This window comes from Cannabis sativa, chromosome 4 (genome assembly GCF_029168945.1).
Source record: "Cannabis sativa cultivar Pink pepper isolate KNU-18-1 chromosome 4, ASM2916894v1, whole genome shotgun sequence".
Lineage (NCBI taxonomy): Eukaryota > Viridiplantae > Streptophyta > Magnoliopsida > Rosales > Cannabaceae > Cannabis > Cannabis sativa.
Genome location: NC_083604.1, coordinates 75,052,322 through 75,074,503, shown reverse-complemented (window position 1 = coordinate 75,074,503; position 22,182 = coordinate 75,052,322). Strand labels below are relative to the sequence as shown.

The 22,182-nt window shown below is 33.5% G+C and overlaps 1 protein-coding gene across 1 annotated transcript; it reads right to left on the bottom strand.

The window, feature by feature from the left end:
- Window positions 1-136: 136 nt before the first annotated feature.
- Window positions 137-18,621, bottom strand: LOC115714909 (salicylic acid-binding protein 2). Its single transcript, XM_030643667.2, has 3 exons — window positions 18,079-18,621; window positions 665-802; window positions 137-562 (listed from the first exon to the last, which is right to left on the bottom strand). The coding sequence occupies exons 1-3, from the start codon at window positions 18,466-18,468 to the stop codon at window positions 281-283; spliced, it is 810 nt and encodes a 269-aa protein (XP_030499527.1). The 5' UTR covers window positions 18,469-18,621; the 3' UTR covers window positions 137-280.
- Window positions 18,622-22,182: the final 3,561 nt, after the last annotated feature.

Sequence of the window (22,182 nt, the reverse complement as noted above, 5' to 3'; positions counted from 1 at the left end):
TTTTCTACACTTAGTTTTTTATTTATTTACTAGGCTATAATAACAGAATCTCCATCTTGATCTGTACCTACAATATATTTGTTTGAGTACTAATTTTATTATTTCACATTTAATTAATTAAATAACAAATTGGTAATTATAAAATATAAAATTTTAACAATAATCACTTTTCATCTCCAAAGTATACATATGTATTGTACTTAAAATTTATTGGTAGAATTTAAGAAAAACAGAAAAAGAAGTGATGATTAAAACAAGCTCATTTTTAATAACTGTAATATTAAGCAAATTTAGATGCAATGTTCACCAAAACATCACAAGTTTGTTTAGGCTTGGAAAACATTGGCATGTGATCCGCTCCTTGAATCTCCACAACGTCCGAAACGCCACCGTTTTGGATCATCCATTTCTGAAATTCTAGTGGTATTCCCAAGTCTTGGTCACAAATGACAAAAACTATAGGAACTGACCCATATGAATTTTCAGATAATTTCTTTGCTTTGCACAAGTCTTCAATGAACAGTGACCCTGGCCTTGTCAAACTCATAGCCAACTCAAGATCCTACAACAATAATTCATAATAAAAAATGTTGAATAAGTCAAAACTTTATTTCTTGTATTTAACCATGTGAAAATAAAGCATAAAAGAAAGTATTATAGATACCTCCTTTGGGGTTAGTTGATAGAGTTTGGTAGAAATGAAGTCTGGACCAAAAAACATTGATGTGAGTGGTCCTTTTGGGGTTTCAATTGGCCCAAACTCTGTGTCTAGCCATCCACTTGGTGGACTCCTTTCACAATACTTTACGTATTTTGAAAAAAAAAACAAACAATTATGTAAAATTATTTAATGATAGAATGTGTTAATGGAAAAAAAGTAATAATAATAACAACAACAACAAAAGTTGCAACTTTTAATACAATTAAACTTTCTTTTTATAAAAGAAAAAAGAAAAACCTAATGTGCTGCCAAATAATAATAATACCAAATCTAATCAATTGACAAAATCTTTCATTGACAAATCTAATCAATTGACAAAGAAAAACCTAATGTGCTGCCAAATAATAATAATAATAATACCAAATCTAATCAATTGACAAAGAAAAACCTAATGTGCTGCCAAATAATAATAATACCAGAACTTGTGGCAGAACTTCTTTCACCAGATGGGAGCTGGGACATCCAGAAGCTTAATAGTCTCTTTGATAGAGAAACAGTTGCTAGTATTTTAAAGAGTGGTAATCCGAATAGCCATGGTAAAGATAGATGGATTTGGACGAAAGACTCTAGGGGAGTGTTCTCCACTAAATCGGCCTACCTCGTTCAAGCCCTGGGAAGGGCACCTTCGTGTTATGTCGCTCCGGCTAAGTGGAATAAACTGTGGAACTCAAAAATCTTGGAGCGACATAAAGTCCTTTGGTGGAGTATACTTTCCAATGCGCTACCATTAAGGGCCTTGCTTGCCAGGCGAATGGCCATAAGCGAGGTCTCCTGCCCCATTTGCGGGGAAGGTGAAGAGACTATGGAGCATTTGTTCCTCTTCTGCAATTTTGCTTCCCACCTTTGGCGGTCGTCTCCGTGGGGAGTCATGCCTATTGCGGACTCTGGAGCTAGAATGTGGGATTGGGTTGGTTTTCTCTGGAGCCTTAGGTCTAGAGGAGTTGACACTGATGAGGTGTTCCTTTTTGCTTCGATTGTGGTTGACACGATCTGGAGGGCTAGGAATGATAAGGTCCATAACAACACTATGGGTAGCTTGATACATTATATTGACTCTATTGCTTATTGCTACGCAGATTATGGTTCCTGTTTGTTTAAGACTTTTCAAGATGATGGTACCACGGCTTGGTCGCCACCGCCGGAGGATTGGATTAAAATTAACTGCGACGTCAGAGTCGGTGGTGATTCCATGTGTGCTGTGGCAATTGCCAGGGACTCTACGGGGTCGATTTTGTGGGTGGCAACTAAATTGCTTAACTTCGCTGACTCTATCATCGGAGAAGCAGCGGCGTGTCTGTTAGCTTTGGAGACGGCGGTCTCTATGCATCATCCTTTTGTTATGGTGGAGAGTGATTCTGAGAGTGTTATCAAGAACCTTAAAGGTGCTGACACCTTGTGGGGGATTGAAAATTATGTACGGCAATGTAAACGTCTCTCTACCTGTATGATTTCTTGTAATTTTTCTTTTATTTCCAGAATCTGTAATTTTGCAGCCCATAATGTGGCTAAATGGGCGTTTGCAAACAATTTTAACGGTATGGTAGAAGTATCTACTATCCCGATTGATATCCTTTGTAATGACCATGAGGTCTGACTTTTATTTTAATTATAAAAACGCCTTTATTCAAAAAAAAAAAGACAAAATCTTTCATTTTTTTTTCTTCACAAAGAAGATCTGACACGTAAAGTTTGTAATTTAGTATGGTCAAAATTTGATAAACTTTTCTAAAATATTGAATATTACACTAGTCATGATCATGACACCACCAATACAATATTATTTATTTATTTTGAGTACAACAATACAATTTGAAGAAAAATGATGTGATATTTTGGAATTTTTTAATAATTAAAAATAATTATTATAAAATTAAAAGGCAGTGATAATATATAGTATTAAGAAACCGTTTGGTATGAGATAATATTTTAATAGGAATAATAATCTTTCATATTCTTACGTTTTGTACGATTTTTTTTTAAGGATAAGAATACTATTATTGTGGAATTAATTTCTTAACTATTTATAATACAATATATTAAATTTAGTGGAATTATCTCATATACTATTTTTTTTTATTTATTTTTTTTTAATTTACGGTTTGGGTTTCTAAAGTGGTTGCAGCGCTAGTTGCAATAGGAGTTTCTATACGATTTTTTGTTGCAATTTAGGTTGCAACGCTAGTTGCAATAAGAGTTTCTATATATAATTTCGTAAAAATACAAAAAAAAATTGTAAAATCCTTTTTTGGCAAGTTAGGTGACAAAATAATTTTTCCTTTTTATGGTAAGATTGCTATGTACTTATTTTCGAAATCTTACCTCTTTTATTAGGTTATTAGCTGCCATTTTCCTTGTTTGGAAAGTTGCACTTTCAGCTGAACTTTCCTTTGTTGAAAACTTCTCAAAAGAGAAGGAATTCTCTTTTGGAAAGTTGTCTTTTTTAGGGAAACCTTGTTTATTGCCTTTTCCTTATTGTTTTAGACTGTATCTTGATACAATCAGATTATCTAATCTGTTTTTGGCAGGAATCAAGCATTGAAAGAAGATCGGACCCGATTTTAGTAAGTTTCCCGTTTCTGGGCAGATCTGCTTCGTCAGCAACCGAATCTGATGTAGCAGATCGTGTTTTTTTTGGAAAGTTTGTGTTCAGCTGCTAATTCGAACTTGTGGTTGCCTCTTTGGTTTCTATGATCTATAAATAGAGCCTAGAGAGCAACCATTCGAATTACCTCTTCCATTATTCATTTTTTGCATATATCTTTTGTGAAGAGAGTGTTCTTTGTTTTTGTGAGAGCCTAGTTGTTCACCTAGGTTCTAGTTGTTCTATTTCTGTTCTTACTCTATCCTAGAGGTTGTGAAGAACTACTTGACTGAACAAGAGATTGGTCTTCGGGAGAAGACTTGATTAAGCCTTACTTCGGGAGGAAGTAAGCACTTGGTCTTCGGGAGAAGACTTGCTAAAGCCTTACTTCGGGAGGAAGTAAGCACTCACACTTCAAAGACGAAGGGAGTTCGGGCTTGAAGGTGTTTCAAGAAGTCAGATTCATAAAGTGGATTACAAAGGATTGCGGCAATACTTTAGAGGGAGTCTAAACTTGTTTAAGTCAATTGTCTTTGTAATTTTGATACTTTATTAATTGATTTCATTCTCTGGGCGTGGCCCCGTGGACTAGGAGTGTTCGTGAGAACACTGATACCACGTATAAATCTCTTGTGTCAAGTTATTTATTTTTCTGCAAATATTTTATATTCTGCCTGTTCAGTTTTGCTGTAGCAGAATTACTTTCTGCTGCTGCAAATGCTTACAGTTTTTATATTTTCTTATATACAACTGACATTTGCAAAAACACGGTTTTTCAATTGGTATCAGAGCGGGACACTAAACTCTTAGTGTGGTCCTATAACGTTTTTGTTAGAATGTCATTTTTTGCAGAAGGAAGTTCTATTTCTAGACCACCATTGCTTAATGACTCTAACTATCCTTACTGGAAAGTTAGAATGAGAGCCTTCATCAAATCTCAAGATGAGAAGGCGTGGAGAATGGTTCTATCAGGTTGGTCTCCTCCAGTTGAGACAGATTCTTCAGGTAATACTATTATAAAATCTGAACTGGAATGGTCTATTGAAGATGATAAACTATCTGCCTACAATAGCAAAGCCTTGCATGCTATCTTTAATGGTGTAGGTGAGGGTTACATTAAACTTATATCATCTTGTGTTTCTGCTAAGGAAGCTTGGGAGATTCTTCAAACTCAGTTTGAAGGAACTTCTGATGTGAAAAGATCTAGATTTATCATGCTTCAAACTAAATTTGATGAGCTTAGAATGTCTGATAATGAAACTTTAACTGGATTCTATGAAAAATTATCTGACATTGCTAATGAATATTTTGCTCTTGGAGAAAAGCTTGATGACTCTGTTCTTGTGAGAAAAATTGTTAGAGTTCTTCCAGAAAGGTTTGATACGAAACTTTTGGCAATGGAGGAAGCTAAAGATTTTAGCACTATGAAAGTGGAAGAATTGATGGGTTCCTTACGTACTTTTGAATTAAATCAACAGATTAAACAAAAGGACAAACCCAAATCCATTGCTGATAAAGGTAAAAGTATTGCTTTGAAAGTTGCTGATAATGAAAATTCTGATAGTGAATGTGATGATGAGATTGCTTTATTAACTAAGAATTTTCAGAAATATATGAAAAAGATGGGAAATAAAAAGAATATTTCGAAAGGTTCAAAAGGTAATACTTACATTAAACCTTCTAACAAAAAGGGAATTCAGTGCAGGGAATGTGAAGGTTTTGGGCATATTCAATCTGAGTGTGCAAACACTTTGAAAAAGAATAAGAAAAGTTTCAATGTCACTTGGAGTGATGATGAAACCGAAAGTGATGAAGATATTACTGAAAATGTTGCCCTAACCTCTGTTATGACTAATGTGTTGTGTGATTCACAGGTGAAAGATAGATTGGTATGTCTGAATAATACCACCAAACAAGAGGAATCAGATTCAGATGAGTCTGAAATCTGTGAAGAATCTCTTGCTGAATCATACAAAGTCATGTATGAAAAATGGATTCAGGTTGCTTCTGAAAATAGAGAGTTGAATAAATTGAATAAAAAATTGTCTCATCAGATTGAAATGTGTGAGTTGAAAATAAAAGAATATGAGACAAGTGTTTGTGATAAAAATGAAAAAATCTCTCTATTGAAGAAGGAACTTGAAAACTTTAAGAAAAATGTTCAAATGCTTAATCATGGATCTTCTATTTTTGAAAAAGCTCAGAATGCAGGTCAGAGAGGTTTTGCAGGCCTTGGTTCTAATGGAATGGAAAGTTCTGGAGTCACGAAGTTTGTAAAATCTAGTGTTCCAACGAATCACCATGAGGCTACAAACTCTGCCGTAACAGTTTCACAGCCTGTGGCAGCAAGAACAGCTTCTGATGCTGTAAAATCTCCAGGATTTTCGAAAAGGGTAAGATCTCAGGTAAAAAGATTTGTTCCCATTTGTCATTTTTGTGGTAGAAAAGGACATATCAGACCTAAATGTTTCACATTGAACAACCTGTTTAAAACAAATTATTTTGATAATTTGAAAAAATCTCAAAAGAAACATAAAGGTTTGAAACAAATATGGGTGAAAAAGAAGTGTCTAGCTGGTTTTTCTGATAAAACTGCTGCATCTCAAATGTGGTACTTTGACAGTGGTTTCTCTAGACATATGACAGGTGACAAGGATTTCTTGACTAACATACGACCTATGCAATGTGGAGAAGTCACTTTTGGTAATGGCTTATCAGGAAAAGTTGTTGGTATGGGAACTCTAAATTTTGAAGGGTTACCTAGACTGAAAAATGTGATGTTAGTTGAAGGACTGAGGGCTAATTTACTTAGCATCAGTCAAATCTGTGATCAAGGGTTTCTTGTTTCTTTTGATAGTGATCATTGTTATGTTATGAATGATGACAATGAATGTATCTTGCAAGGATTTCGATCCAATGATAACTGTTACACTCTAACCCCTGTGTTTACTTGTCACTCAGCTATCAACAACACCACAGATCTGTGGCATGCCAAGCTTGGGCATATCAATTTTAAAAACCTGAAAAAATTGTCAAATGCAGGTATTGTTCGAGGTCTTCCCAAGCTTGGTAAGGAAAGTGAAGGTAAGTGTGAACCATGTCAACTTGGAAAGCAATTAAAAATCACTCACAAGCCTGTGTCTGATATCAATACCTCAAAGGTATTGGAATTGCTTCACATGGATCTTATGGGTCCAATCCAAGTTGAAAGTTTGAATGGTAAACGATATATCTTTGTGTGTGTTGATGATTTCTCTCGTTTTACTTGGGTAGATTTCTTAAGAGAAAAATCTGACACTTTTGATGCCTTTAAAACTCTTTGTCTGAGATTAAGAGTTGAGAAAGGTTGTAATATTGGGAAAATTGTTCGAATTCGAAGTGATCATGGTAAGGAATTTGAAAATTCTGTGTATGATGATTTTTGCAAGTCTACAGGTATAACTCATGAATTTTCAGCTCCCAAAACTCCTCAACAAAATGGAGTTGTTGAGAGGAAGAATCGAACTTTGCAGGAAATGGCAAGAGTGATGTTAAATAGCAAGAAGTTGACTAAGCGATTATGGGCTGAAGCTATTAACACGGCTTGCTACATAATAAACGAGTGTTTATTCGTCCAGGTACCTCAAAAACATCTTATGAAATCTGGAAAGGTAAGCGCCCCAATGTAAGTCATTTTCATGTTTTTGGATGTGTGTGTTATGTCTATAGAGATCGTGAGCATATTGGTAAATTTGATGCTAAAAGTGATGTTGGTGTGTTTATTGGATATTCCTTAAACAGTAGAGCTTATCGTGTTTATAACATGAGAACTCAAACTGTTTTGGAATCAGCTAATGTGGTTGTTGATGATTTTAGAGATTTTTCAGAATTTTCCACAGAAGCCAAGATAGATAGTCTCATGGATACTCCTCCAAAAGTTGTAACAGCAGATCCTGATGCAGCAGAACCCATTGCTGATGCTGCAAATGACGAATCTGCTGCTGCAACTGAAACTGGAGAACCAGAACCGCCTATCTTGACTCATCCAAACATCATCACTGACTCTATTCAGAAAGAACCAAGCACCAGAGTCAAACTGAATCATCCAAAAGATCTCATCCTTGGAAATCCTGAAGAAAGCATGGTAACTCGCAGAAGGTATATTAATTTAATCAGCTTTCTTTGCTTTGTTTCTCAATTTGAACCGAAAAATGTGAAGGAAGCCATGACCTTTGAGGAATGGCTCAATGCAATGCAATAGGAACTCAACCAATTTGTTCGCAACAAGGTATGGATTTTGGTCCGAAGACCAAAAGGTATAAATGTTATTGGAACAAAGTGGTTGTTTAAAAATAAAAGTGATGAGTTCGGTACAATTGTAAGAAACAAGGCTCGTTTGGTGGCACAAGGGTACACTCAGGTAGAAGGTATTGATTTTGATGAAACTTTTGCTCCTGTTGCAAGATTAGAATCAATACGTTTACTTTTATGTATTGCTTGTATTCTCAATATTAAATTGTTTCAAATGGATGTGAAATCTGCCTTCCTTAATGGTATTTTGAATGAGGAAGTTTATGTTGAGCAACCAAAAGGATTCGAAGATCCTCAATTTCCAGACCATGTATACAAACTTGAAAAAGCTTTGTATGGTCTGAAACAAGCTCCTCGAGCTTGGTATGAAAGGTTGACTCAATTTTTACTTTCTCATGGCTATCACAGAGGTAGTGTGGATAAAACTCTTTTCATCAAACATATAAAATCTGATTTTATCATTGCTCAAATTTATGTTGATGATATAGTTTTTGGGTCTACATCTAACCATGAAGTGCAGGTATTTGTTGATCAAATGAAAAGTGAATTTGAAATGAGCATGGTTGGTGAGCTTAATTTCTTTCTAGGTCTTCAAGTGAGACAAATGGAAAAAGGTACATTTGTATCTCAAAGCAAGTATGCTAAGAACCTTGTCAAGAAATTTGGCCTTGAATCGGCTAAGCAGGTAAGTACTCCTATGAGCACCACACTGAAATTAACAAAAGATGAGAATGGAGTAAAGGTAGACACTACACTCTATCGTAGCATGATTGGAAGTCTTTTGTATTTAACTGCTAGTCGTCCTGATATATGTTACAGTGTGGGAGTGTGTGCTAGATATCAAAGTAATCCTATGGAATCTCATGTATCAGCTGTAAAAAGGATTATTAGATATGTTAATAGCACTCCTGATTATGGAATTTGGTACTCGAAAGATACCAATTCAAATCTTGCTTGTTTTAGTGATGCAGATTGGGCAGGAAATGCTGATGATCGAAAGAGCACAAGTGGAGGGTGTTTCTTCCTTGGGAATAATCTAGTATCTTGGCATAGCAAGAAACAGAATTCCATCTCCTTATCCACTGCCGAAGCTGAGTACATAGCTGCTGGCAGTTGTTGCACTCAACTATTGTGGTTGAAACAAATGTTGATTGATTATGGGTTTGATTTGGGTGTTTTGACTATTTTTTGTGACAATACTAGTGCCATAAATATTTCCAAAAATCCTGTTCAACACTCTAGAACAAAGCACATTGATATAAGACACCACTTTATTAGGGAACTTGTTGAAAATAAATCATTGCAATTAGAATATGTTGATACTGAAAAACAATTAGCTGATATTTTCACAAAGGCCCTAGATGCAAGTCGCTTTGACTCCCTCAGAAAGTCTTTGGGAGTTTGCATTGTTTAATTTTATCTGTTCATCATTCGTGTACAATAGTGTTGTGTGATTCTTCTCTAGCTCTAATTCTTCTATCATTGTTTTTGACAAATCATGTTTATGCTTTTGGAATATAATTAGTTAGGATCTCTGTCTGATCATACTTTGTGATGTTGTGTTAAAAGATTCATGTTACTCTTTATTTGTGTCTGGGATTAAATAATGTTCTTATACAGAGTTGAGCAATTTTTGTTTCATGCTTGTCAGGCCCCTTGCTGGAATAGAGCTACCCATACTGAAGTGTGAAAGCCATCTGATGAGTAAGCTGGAACATTGTAATTAGCAACTATGATGAGGATGCACTACCATAGAAAAGGGCTACCTTCAGTATGGTGTGAAAGCATCCAGTTGCGGGATCAATTTGAAAAAGGCGAAAATGAAAAATCATGCCAAGGACAATGATCCTATTTTCACTGCACACACTTATGTCTGACAAGTGTGTTCAACTCTGTAAGTCTCCTCTTTTAAAATTAAAGTAATAATCCTGGTTCACAATTCTCAGTAACATGCATATCTTTTTCCTCAACATCAATTAAGTATGATCATCTCATGAGATTCTAATTAGTTATTTTCCTTGAAAGCATAACATGTAATCTACTTTGTCAATTGTCAATGATATTTGATTTCTCTGCTTGATTCGAATCACATATACTCACTGTACACATTATTTTTTAGTTTCGGTTTTATTTTAAAATAAAAAAAAAAAAAAAAAAAAAAGAGGGAGGCGTGTGACTTGCTTCATGGGTCAAGGAAAATCTTGTGCATAAATGGTAAGTATCAACATTCATTCTTCCCTTGATTTATTATGATATTTTTCCAAGTAAAGATTAATCTTTATATGGTAATGTGTCTTTTTTCTTGAAAGATTGCTTTATTTTTGGAAAAATTTGTTGGCATTTCTAGTTTCCTTTTATTCTTTTTTTTAAAAAAAAAAGGAAAGGAGTTGAGAAGTGGGCGGTTTCCTCTTTTGGTTCTTGGGCTGGCGGTTTCCTTTGAATGTTCAAAATTGGTTTCCTTTTTCTTGGTTTGATTCCAAGGTTATATAAACCAAATTTTGTCACTTATTTCACCACCTACCCGAACCCCCTTTCTTGTTTCTCTGTCAAACACTATTCATCTTCTCTTTCAGTTTCAAAATGGTGAGAACCAAGAATCTAGGGCACTCTAAAAAATTAGAAGAAACCGTTCCAACTCCTTCTAGTGCACCCCCTGCTGCCTCAGTTCCTCCTCCTGCTGTTGCAAAGTCTGGAGATTCATCGCTTCCCCAGCGTGAATCTCAAGCCGTGAAGTCAAAACGTCCACCCAAGCAAGTTGCTCGCAAATCTGTAAGGCCCTATCGCACCTGGACTTCCTCTTCTGAATCCTCGAAGGAATCTCCTCCTCCATTGGTTGTTCCTCCTCCTGCTGCATCAATGGCTGGCACCACTCCAACAGGCCCTTCCACTCGAACTCGTGCCCAGCAAGCCTCGGCTGAGAAAGAACTTCAAGCCTCTCAATCTCGAGAGAAGACTGCTCCTCCAGCCAAGAAGAAACTCAAGACGAATCCTCCCTCGGCTTCCTCGAGTTCCAGTTCAGAAGAAGAGGATCCAATGGAAGTCTCTTCAGACAAATCAGTATCTTTGCATACTGAGAAGGACAGTGAAGACACAGAACTCGAGCCAGAGCCTCCTCGTTCAAAAACTGCTTCTGCAGCAAAGGCCACTGCTGCTGCCAAAGGCAAGCAGCCCATGGAAGATCCTCCATCTGGTAATATCCCTTCCTCTATCTCTGGCTGTCCAACTTTTTACTACCGAGACAATGAGCGTGACTGGAATCTTTATGCAACTCGTAAGTTTGAAAGTGAGAGGAATTATGATTTGCATGCCCATCGTGTGTATGGCATTGTAAAGTTCATTCAATTTCATCAATGGGAACACACTCTTACTGGTTTTATTGGATTCATTGCTAACATTGTTAAAGAATTTTATGCTAATCTTACTGATGATTTCCTTGATGAGAACTCTAGACTGTATAGAAGAGTGTATGTTAGAGGTCACTGGTTCTCTTTTTCTGAAAAGGACATTGCTCAGGCTCTGCAATTGCCTGAGAATGTTTCCAATGCTGTGATGTCCATGGATCGTGACTTGATGCACTCTGAACTCACTGGAGCTCGTTCTGAATTGAAACCAGGGGAGAGTCTTCGAATTACTCACCTCACATTTGCTCATGCTTCCCTTATGCGGTTTGCACTAAGCAATTGGGTTCCAAATTCGAACAAGACCGTGGTGTCTCAAGAAGTGGCTACACTCCTATACCGCATCACCTCTGGAACTTCCATTGATCTAGCTTCTCATATTCTCAACCAGATTGTCTCCTTTCGAAGAGGTAAAAAGCCAACCTTCAAACTTGTTTTTCCAAATCTCATCTATAAGGTTTTATCTTCTCAGAAGAATGTGGCCCAAGAACATGAAACTCTGGAGCCTCCCATCACTGGTCCGACATTCCAACCTTCTGAATACTTTGATGGTGGGTTCCAAAAACGGCCAAAGGCTGGTGCTGCTGCTGCTTCTGCTGGTGCAAGTTCTGGCTCTGCTGCTGCAGAACTCCTGGAAGTCAAGTCTGAACTTCAGAATGTGTACACTCGTCTTGAAGCAATGGCTGATGTCTAGCTTGACATGTCCAGGCAACTGACCACCTTGATTAAACTCTCCAACAATTAAAGTGTTATAGCTCGTTTCTTTTTAATTAAACTTTGGTTTATTTTTTGTTCTTTGTTTACTTTGGCACTCCGATAAACAAAAAGGGGGAGAGATATTTATTTTTAGTTTGTTGCCCAACTCTGGACCCTTTTTTTTCAGGGGGAGTTGTGGTTTGTTAGTACTGGTGAACTTAATGTTTAAAGTTAGCATGTTATTTGTTTTTATTGTGATATTCGATTATGGTTCTCAGGGGGAGTAGTATATTTTGCTCTTGCTAACTTTGCATTGCAGGTACTTTATGGTAAAAATTATTTTGTTCATCTAAAGTGCCAAAGGGGGAGATTGTAAAATCCTTTTTTGGCAAGTTAGGTGACAAAATAATTTTTCCTTTTTATGGTAAGATTGCTATGTACTTATTTTCGAAATCTTACCTCTTTTATTAGGTTATTAGCTGCCATTTTCCTTGTTTGGAAAGTTGCACTTTCAGCTGAACTTTCCTTTGTTGAAAACTTCTCAAAAGAGAAGGAATTCTCTTTTGGAAAGTTGTCTTTTTAGAAACCTTGTTTTATTGCCTTTTCCTTATTGATTTCGATTGTATCTTGATACAATCAGAATATCTAATCTGTTTTTGGCAGGAATCAAGCATTGAAAGAAGATCGGACCCGATTTTAGTAAGTTTCCCGTTTCTGGGCAGATCTGCTTCGTCAGCAACCGAATCTGATGTAGCAGATCGTGTTTTTTTTTGGAAAGTTTGTGTTCAGCTGCTAATTCGAACTTGTGGTTGCCTCTTTGGTTTCTATGATCTATAAATAGAGCCTAGAGAGCAACCATTCGAATTACCTCTTCCATTATTCATTTTTTGCATATATCTTTTGTGAAGAGAGTGTTCTTTGTTTTTGTGAGAGCCTAGTTGTTCACCTAGGTTCTAGTTGTTCTATTTCTGTTCTTACTCTATCCTAGAGGTTGTGAAGAACTACTTGACTGAACAAGAGATTGGTCTTCGGGAGAAGACTTGATTAAGCCTTACTTCGGGAGGAAGTAAGCACTTGCTCTTCGGGAGAAGACTTGCTAAAGCCTTACTTCGGGAGGAAGTAAGCACTCACACTTCAAAGACGAAGGGAGTTCGGGCTTGAAGGTGTTTCAAGAAGTCAGATTCATAAAGTGGATTACAAATGATTGCGGCAATACTTTAGAGGGAGTCTAAACTTGTTTAAGTCAATTGTCTTTGTAATTTTGATACTTTATTAATTGATTTCATTCTCTGGGCGTGGCCCCGTGGACTAGGAGTGTTCGTGAGAACACTGATACCACGTATAAATCTCTTGTGTCAAGTTATTTATTTTTCTGCAAATATTTTATATTCTGCCTGTTCGATTTCTTTGTAAACGCAGAATTACTTTCTGCTGCTGCAAATGCTTACAGTTTTTATATTTTCTTATATACAACTGACATTTGCAAAAACACGGTTTTTCAAAAATTATTTTGAAATGTAAAAATGAAAAAACTGCTTAAATTTATGATAAATTGAGCACAAAAAATAAGTTGTGTTATATTTAATTTATTATTTATAATTATGCTTCAATATAAAAATATAAAAAATATAATTATTATTAATCATCATTTAATATTCTATTGAAAATATACAAATATTTTTTTTTATTTTTTTATTGCTTAAATAATAGTAATATATTAAATAAATAAGATAAAATTATCTAAAAGTCAATGGATGATAATAATTAGTGGTACTATAGTAAGTAAAAAATATAGATTTTATTGTAGATCAAATTTGGCACAATGCTGTATCTTGTATCAAATTTAGAATAATTTTTAGCATGTGCTAAATTTGACACATTTTTTACAATACACTTTTATTTTTTGATTAAAAAACAATAGTGATTATAGAATGCATTTTTGTTTTTCAAAAACAAAATTTTTAAAAGCAAAAATTTTATTTTAATTTTGTGATTAAAAAATTAAAAAATAAAAATATTACCAAACGACACCATAGCGATTCATCGCATTTTTTATACTCTATTAAAAATACTCTTAGAGTACATATTATTTTTATTTATTTATAATTTTTTTTGAGTAATTATTTATTTATAATTTAATAAAATAATATAATAATAAAAATATAATTTTAATATAATTTTTAGTGGCATAATTAAAATAAAATAAAATTTATTGTTAAAATTCATTTTAACATTTAGGCATCATTGGAGTTGGCTATTATGAGTGACTGCTAACACCTAAAACACTCATTAATTGATTGGTACCTTCAAGATGTGATAACTGTGGAGCACGTGAGTAATAATACTCTTATTTTAAGGAAATTCTAGGTGCATCTTTGAAAAAAATAAGCTAAAAGACACGATTTTTTTTTCCATTTATATTTATAAAAATAAAAACCGCCGAATGAAAACAAATTTTATAAAATGAAAACATATGTGGATGTTTGGCATCATAACTAAAAAATTGTTTTTTGTTTTTAAAAACAGAAAATTGTTTTTAAAAACAATTTGGCTTGTTTGACCTTGTTTTTTAAAAATAGTTTTCAGAAAACAAAGTTACAAAAAACAAGAATTTTGAAAACAACAAAATGTTGTTTTCTGTTTTAAAAACCAATTTACTTTTGGTTAATATTGTTTTTAAAAAGGGCTATTTTCAAAAATATGGGAAAAATTATTAAGGTTATGATAAATATGGCATAAAAAGTAAATGCCACTAAATATGGCATTATCTAACCAATCAAACTAAAAATATGGGTTTTTTTCTAAAAAAAACCATATAAGACATTAAAAAGAAATCTGAATTTAAAATTCATAAAAAATAAAAACTTAATTAAATTACCATAAAAAATATTAAAATTCTCTTCATATTTATTTTTTTAAAAAAATAAAACAAATAATACTATAGTGATTGCCGAAGTTGTCACTTGTGCTGGAAAAGTCATCGGAATTTACTGCCGACACCGGAAAGTTGCCGGAGTAGCCGTCGGTCCCGGAAAAAGTCGCCGGAGTTGCTGCCGGCGCCGAAAAAGTTATCAGAATTAGCATTGTCGCTGGAAAAATCACCAAGAAACCGGTTTCTAACATCAAGAAACTAGTTTCTTGGTGATTTTTCCGGTAATTTTACTGGTGACAATGCCAAGTCCGACGACTATTCTGGAGTTTGATGTCGGTGCCGAAAAAGTTGCCGGAGTAGTTCCTGGTGTTGGAAAAATCGCCAGAGTTATTGCCGGCGTAAAAAAAGTCGTCAGAATTGGCATTGTCGCCAGCAAAATCATTAGAAAAATCACCAAGAAAGTGGTTTTTTCATCAAGAAACTGGTTTCTTCACCAAGAAAGTGGTTTCTTCATCAAGGAACTAATTTTGTTACACAACAATAATAAAGATTATGAAAACAAAACAAAAATGATATACACTGAAAATAATTGAAACCAGTTTCATCAATCAACCAAATAGAGAAAAAAAAATACAAAAAAAATTACCAAGAAACCGAAAAAAAACCAGTTTCTTGGTGATTAGTCCGATAATTTTTCCGGTGACAATGCCAATTTTGACGAATTTCTCAGAGTTTACTGTCGGTACTGAAAAAGTCACCGGAGTAGATGTCGGTGTATTAGTCGTCAGAGTTGCTACCAATGCTAGAAAATTCGTCATAATTGCCATTGTCGTCAGAAAAATTACCGGAAAAATTACCAAAAAACTGGTTTCTTCATCAAGAAACCAGAAACCAGTTTCTTGGTAATTTTTCCGGCGACTATGCCAATTCTGATGACTTTTCTGAAGTTTACTGTCGCTGCCGGAAAAGTCGCCGGAGTAGCTGCTAACGTCAGGAAAGTCGTCAGAATTGGCATTGTCAACAGAAAAATCACCAAGAAACCGGTTTCTTAGACTTCAAGAAACCGGTTTCTTGGTGATTTTTCAGTGATTTTTCCGGCAAAAATGCCAACTCCGACGAATTTTCTGGCGCCGCAAAGAACTCCGACGAATTTTCCCAAGACCGACCGCTACTCCGGTGATTTTTCCCAAGACCTAAGAAGAAACTCCTATGACTTTTCCGGCATCAATGACAAATAAAAATTCCTAAACAAATAAAAACATTAAATATGGGATTTAGAAACCTAATTACATATATATGGCATATCAAATACCATAAAAAAACCTAAAAATAAAAAAATACCATATAAATTGGCCAAACTTAAATGTGCCATATTTATCATAAGAACTTTTAAAATCCCATACTAAGTGTAATTTCCTCTTTTAAAAATCACTAACCAAACGTGATTTGCGTTTCAAAAACTTCAAAAACTATTTTTTATTCTCATTTCTAAAAACAATTTTTTAAAACAAAAAACAGAAAACAATACCAAACATACTCATCAACCTAACTTCAAAATAAAAATAATTTTTATAAAAAAAAAATATATATATATATAAAAAAAAAAGTAAAAGTAAAAAATAAAAAAATCAATATACATGACAATTTATATTGATAAACATTTACAAGAAACAACCTAGTACCACTAGGCACTATTGCAATGCTCTATAAAAAAAAAATTGTTTTAGGACACTCATATAGTGCTTAGCACTTTTGTGAGTTCTACTTATAATTAATATCGTTATTGCTGCAATTCAATATCAAATCTCACTTATTCTACTTTAATAATAAGATTATAAAAAACTCTTAAATAGTAATAAGGCACTACCTTATAATTGTGCTAGCGAGGGAGCTTGGTGTCCCGTAGCAGTCATCATAGTAGCACACCATGAGGTGATGATCTATAAATAATTAACGGTTTTTTATAATCTTTATTAAAAGATTTATATGTACTGCATGTCCCCAAACTATATAATAAGTTTTAGTAAGTTGGTCTCTAAATTTGATTTTTTGACAAATTAATCCCCAAACTATAAACATTTGGGCAAGTTTATTTCCAAATTTTATTTTTTGGTAAATTAGTCCCCAAACTTTCATTTTATTAGTAACATTAAGTCCGCACTCTTAGATATTGATTTTTTTTTATTTTTTATTTATTTTACTTATTTTAATTTTTTTTGTTAAATTAAAATAATTATTTTTTAAGTATTTGTATAGTATTTGCTTTCTCAATAAAATATTTAAAATATATTTTATTCATATATATTATTAATAAGATAAAAAAGCATAAACACTCACAGACCCATATAATGCCTAGAAGAAATTCTAGCTCTTCACGTTTTTTATATTTTAACATTTATAGTATATTTTATTATTGATGTATGAATATGTAATATTATAATTTTAATTATATATATTTAATAATTATTTAAATTTTACATCAACGCTGGTAAAATTTCATAATAAATTTCCCGTTGGCTATAAATTAAAAATAAATTTATAATATAATTTCCCGTTAGCTACAAAATAATATTTTACTACATATATATTTGAAATTAATAAATTATCAAAAACTTTAAGAGTGGAGACTTTATATTTCTAAGAAAATAAATATTAAGGGACCAATGAAGAAACTTATTAAAACTTGTATAATTTAAGAACTAACTTGTCAAATTTTATATATTTTAGAAACATGTAATACTTATTAACTAAAATAAGTAAGACTTGATATTAAAATGCATCGCACTATTATAATTCAAAGAATGCTGCACACATATCCCATGCTATATTTTGAGCGTGAATAATTATAATTAATTATTTTTATATGAGTAATATCATTTTTTTTTTGAACTCAAGTAATATCGTTAAGGGTTCATTTGTTACGCTGTATTATACTTTATGCAATATTTTTATGTAGAATTATATGTGGTATTAATTTGTATGTACACCTAAATATATAATATTTTAGTATAAATTAAAGTTTAATATAGTATTATATAAGAATTGATATATAATCAAATTCAACATAATACAATACAATACGACCTAATACGATATTCTAAACGATCCATAATATAAATATGAGAAATGCTAAAAGGCACCAGTGTCAATATCAGTATTGGTCTAATTTAGTATCGGGTCTCATATTGTTGAGAATCATGAGGTTCTGTCTCAAAACTAATTGGACATGGTCACTATCTGTATAGGTGTGGATCGAATATAACCAATTGGCAATGAGTAGAGTAGCTCATGTTCGGCTGAATTCTCTACCATTTATTCTATGTGGGACATTGTTCACAATACATATAGTTTAATATAAATTTTAGAGAGTATCGCTAACTAATCGTAAGACAATATGTATTAAGGGTGCTAGACACTACCCAATAATAATGCTATATAAATATATATGTGTATATATATAAAGTAATTAATTAATAGATAAGAGAGGTAGGCAGAAGAAGAAGCAGAGAAAATGCGGTACCTGATCTAGAACATAGGATGGTTGATTAACGGTGTCAGGCATAAACGCCGTTAAGAAAACGGCAACTGAAATTTTGTGAGGGAAATTCTCCATAGCCATGGCTATATTGAGTCCTCCAAGGCTATGGCCGACTAGGACGACCTTTTCTTCCGGATCAAGAGAAGCCATTAGGTCCAAAAGTGGCTGAGAATAGTCCAACATTGAGTGAACATCTTTAATACTCTTCATGTTGATGCCTGAAGCCGCCAGATCAAGTGCCGTAACGCGGTGGCCGGCCGCCTTCAGCAGCGGCTTCAGCTTGTACCAGCTCCATGCCCCATGGCACGCCCCGTGAACCAGAACGAAGTGATGATGAGGCTTATAATAATCAACTTCATTGCTTTCTTCCATTTTCTTACCTTTTCTTTTAAATTTCTAATACTTTAATTAACAATTATTGATCACTCAAAACCAACTATATATATATATATGTAGGATACTTCTGTACTGCTTATCCTAAATAAATGCGTATGGTCCACCATTCCAACAAAATTTTTAGTTTATTTTTTATACGAAATACTTTTTAATGGGTATTACTTATTAATGAAAACTATATAAATTTAAGTATTAAAATTAATTTTAAAAATATTATACTATTAGATTTTGATCCAATAATAAATAATAAAAGAGAAAATTTAATTTCTATGCTTAATTTAGATACTTAATTTAAAAAATATTTCTTTTTACATTATCAAAAATATATTTATATACAAAATACTTAAGTCATATCAACATTTTTTTATTTATTTTTTTTTGCTAAAAAACTGTTTTCTTAATTTTTTTTTCGGCTGATTAAATAATCTCAGCCTATATAATAGATAAATGAGAGATTTTTTTTAAATAAAAAAAAATTAAGTATAAAAACTTAAATTTTTCTAATACTATCCACTAATGGGTAATACCCATTAAAAGTGCACCCATATATACGTTATAGTTATTTAAAATATTTCTTAAAATTTTGAGAAATTCAAAAAGATTTAACACATTCAAAATAAGGTTTAAAGGAAGTGTTGCAAGTGAAATTCTTTCATTTATACACGTGTGAAGTAGTTGTCTGAACTTTATTTTGTTAATTTTTTTTTTAATTTCTTAAAATTTTGTAAGATGTCCTAAAGAACTATAACATATAGATGACTATACAAAAATTAAACTAAAAATTATCCTAAATATCAAAACAAATGAAAAGTGGATTGGTAAACCTTTTTTAAGGAGTATATTGTAAAAAATTTCTCCACAATTTATATGTAATAAAAGAAGTAGTTGCCAAATAAATAATTAATGTACTATATATATGTACTCCTCTTTTAAAGAGTACATTGTAAAATTTTTCTCAATAATTTATGTAGTAAAAGAAGTAGTTGTTGAATAAATAATTAATTAAGGAAAATTTGATTTTTTATACTTAAAAAACCTTAATATTTTATTCTTAAACCAATACATTTCAAATTAAGAAAAATATGACACTTTTATCTAAAACCCAAAAATACCCCTCTCATAACTCAACCCCATCTCTCTCTCTCTCTCTTCCTTTGTCTAAAATCGAAAAAAAAAAAAAAATTCCCCCAGGTCCGATGGTCGGACCATGGGGTCCGACCAATCGGACCCATCGGACCCCACTCTCTCGTCCTCTCTCTGAAATCGCAAAAAAAAAAAAAAAAAAACATGCGGTCCGATGGTCGGCCCCCATGGGCCGACCATCGGACCTGTATGTTTTTTTTTTTTTGCAATTTCAGAGAGAGGAAAAGAGAGTGGGGCTGAGGGGGTGCGAAGTTTGGGTGGTCCGAGAGAGGGGGGCTGAGTCGAGGGTGTTGGTGCGGGTGGTCGGAGGTGGTGGTGAGGGTCGGAGGTCGGAGGTGGTGGTGAGGGTGGGCGGTTGTGGGATGCGAGATAGAGAGAGGGAGAGAGATGATGCAGAGAGAGTTTGAGGGAAAGAGAGAGAATGGGTTTGAATTATGAGGGGGTATTTTTGGGGTTTTGAAAAAAATGTCATAGTCTTTTTATTTTGAAAAGTTTTGGTTTAATAATAAATTTTTTTAATTTTTTAAGTATATAAAATCAAATTTCCCTTAATTAATGTACTATATATGTACATTTAATAAAAAAAAAATTACGTTTTATTATTGTTAATAATATTTGTTTAAAAAATTACTAAAATAGTATATGTACTAGAATAAAATTACAGTAAAGTTTTACATATTAATATTTTTTATTAGATAGTTTTTGAGAGCACAATGTGTTCGTTTTAAATGTCATAGATACATGGATGAAGCCTTACGATAATACTATCAATTTTGCTGGTGACGAAGATGATTAGGTTCTCTCAGAACACATGAATATGAAGGTTAGGGTACCCGTGCAGAAGAAACCAATAGATTGTCTAAGGAAGAGCAATGCTGGAAAAAGACACGCCGGAGAAATATTTTACATCTGTAATAACTGTGGTAGTTCGGACCATATAATAGAGCAACATGCAAAGCCTGTATTTAAAACGTACTCTGCTATTAGTTGTAATAATATGTATTTTGAACTAGATTTCTTATTCAAAACTCCTTATTTTGTCATGGTTTTTGCTTTAAAACAGATTGGTGTTAATGAGAAGGTTCTTACCAATGTAGAGTAAGAAGCTACAGGATTTGGTTAGTTTTAGGAGTTCGATGCTTCCTTCTACAATAATGATTATATTGTAGATTTGAATATGGATTACGAATATGATTTGGGAGTCGATGAAGTCATAGAGGTATCTTCCTTAAGGTTAGAGTATTCACCGAGCAACCGTGGTACACAACGAGAATGACAATCTTGTAGTAAAAATCATAATACACCTGGAACTAGTAGTAGTCGACAAGGCAGATCAAAAGAACATGTTCCTCCTTGTCATGCACCGTTCTCAACGTTCTCATCATTTGAAGTTTGTATCAAGCTCAACGCTCCTATGTGGGCAAAGGAAGATATAACAGAAAGTCATTAACTTACTACTTTTTTCACAAAGTAAGGAATCAGGGGAGATACAACTTGGCAATTTGTACAAAAATAATATGAAGAATTGAGACAACTAGTTGCTAGGTTTATAATTAATAACAATTTTGAATGGATGGTGAAGAAGTTAGACATCAATGTGTTGTACGTTACATGCAAGTATCCATATTGCAAATGGAGATTTGAGAGGGAAGAAGAAGATGTGTTCTGAAAACTTTAAAGATTACTGTATTTCACAATGAACACACATGTAACCTAAATGCGAGATATTCAAATCGCCGTCAACCAAAATCGTGAGTGGTTGCCCACCTTATTAAGGGAAAGTATATCCAAGATGGAACTAAGTACAATGTTTAAGACATACAGAAAGATATATTTGACTCATATGGTATCTAGATTAGTTATGTGAAGGCATGGAGGTGCAGGGAGAAGGCACTTACCTATGTTAGGGGAATACCGAAATTATCCTATATGAAGTTACTTAGATACTTGTACAAGCTGCTACATAAGAATCCAGGTACCATTTTTGATCTGTATGTAGAGGATGAACAATTCAAATATTGTTTTTTATCACTTGGTGCATGTAGGAGGGGATTTACTTTTTGTCATTTGTTGTTATTATCGATGGCACATTCTAAAAGGCGAAGTATGGCGACATAATGTTAGTTGTCGTAGCATACAATGTAAATAACCAATTGTTTCTTATTGCTTTTGGTATCATTGACAGTGAGAACAATGACTCTTGGATCTATTTCTTACAAAAGTTGAGGGAAGCAATAGGGGTGGTTGAGAACTTAGTGTTTGTGTTTGATAGGCATGCATCAAAGCATTGACTGTGTTGTATAGCTTGTGTTCCCTGAAGTAGCCCACTATGCATGCTATCACCACATTATTATGAACATGAATTCTAAGTTCAAGACTGTTGTTTTTCACAATCAGGTATAGAATGTAGCTTACTCATGGTCGAAGACTGATTGTGATAGATAATTTAAGAAGCTTAGACAGATGAAATTTTCCAATGTTGCATATGTGGAGAGTATAGGATTTAAGAAGTAGGCTCGACCTTATTGGCTGGATGATCGGTACAAC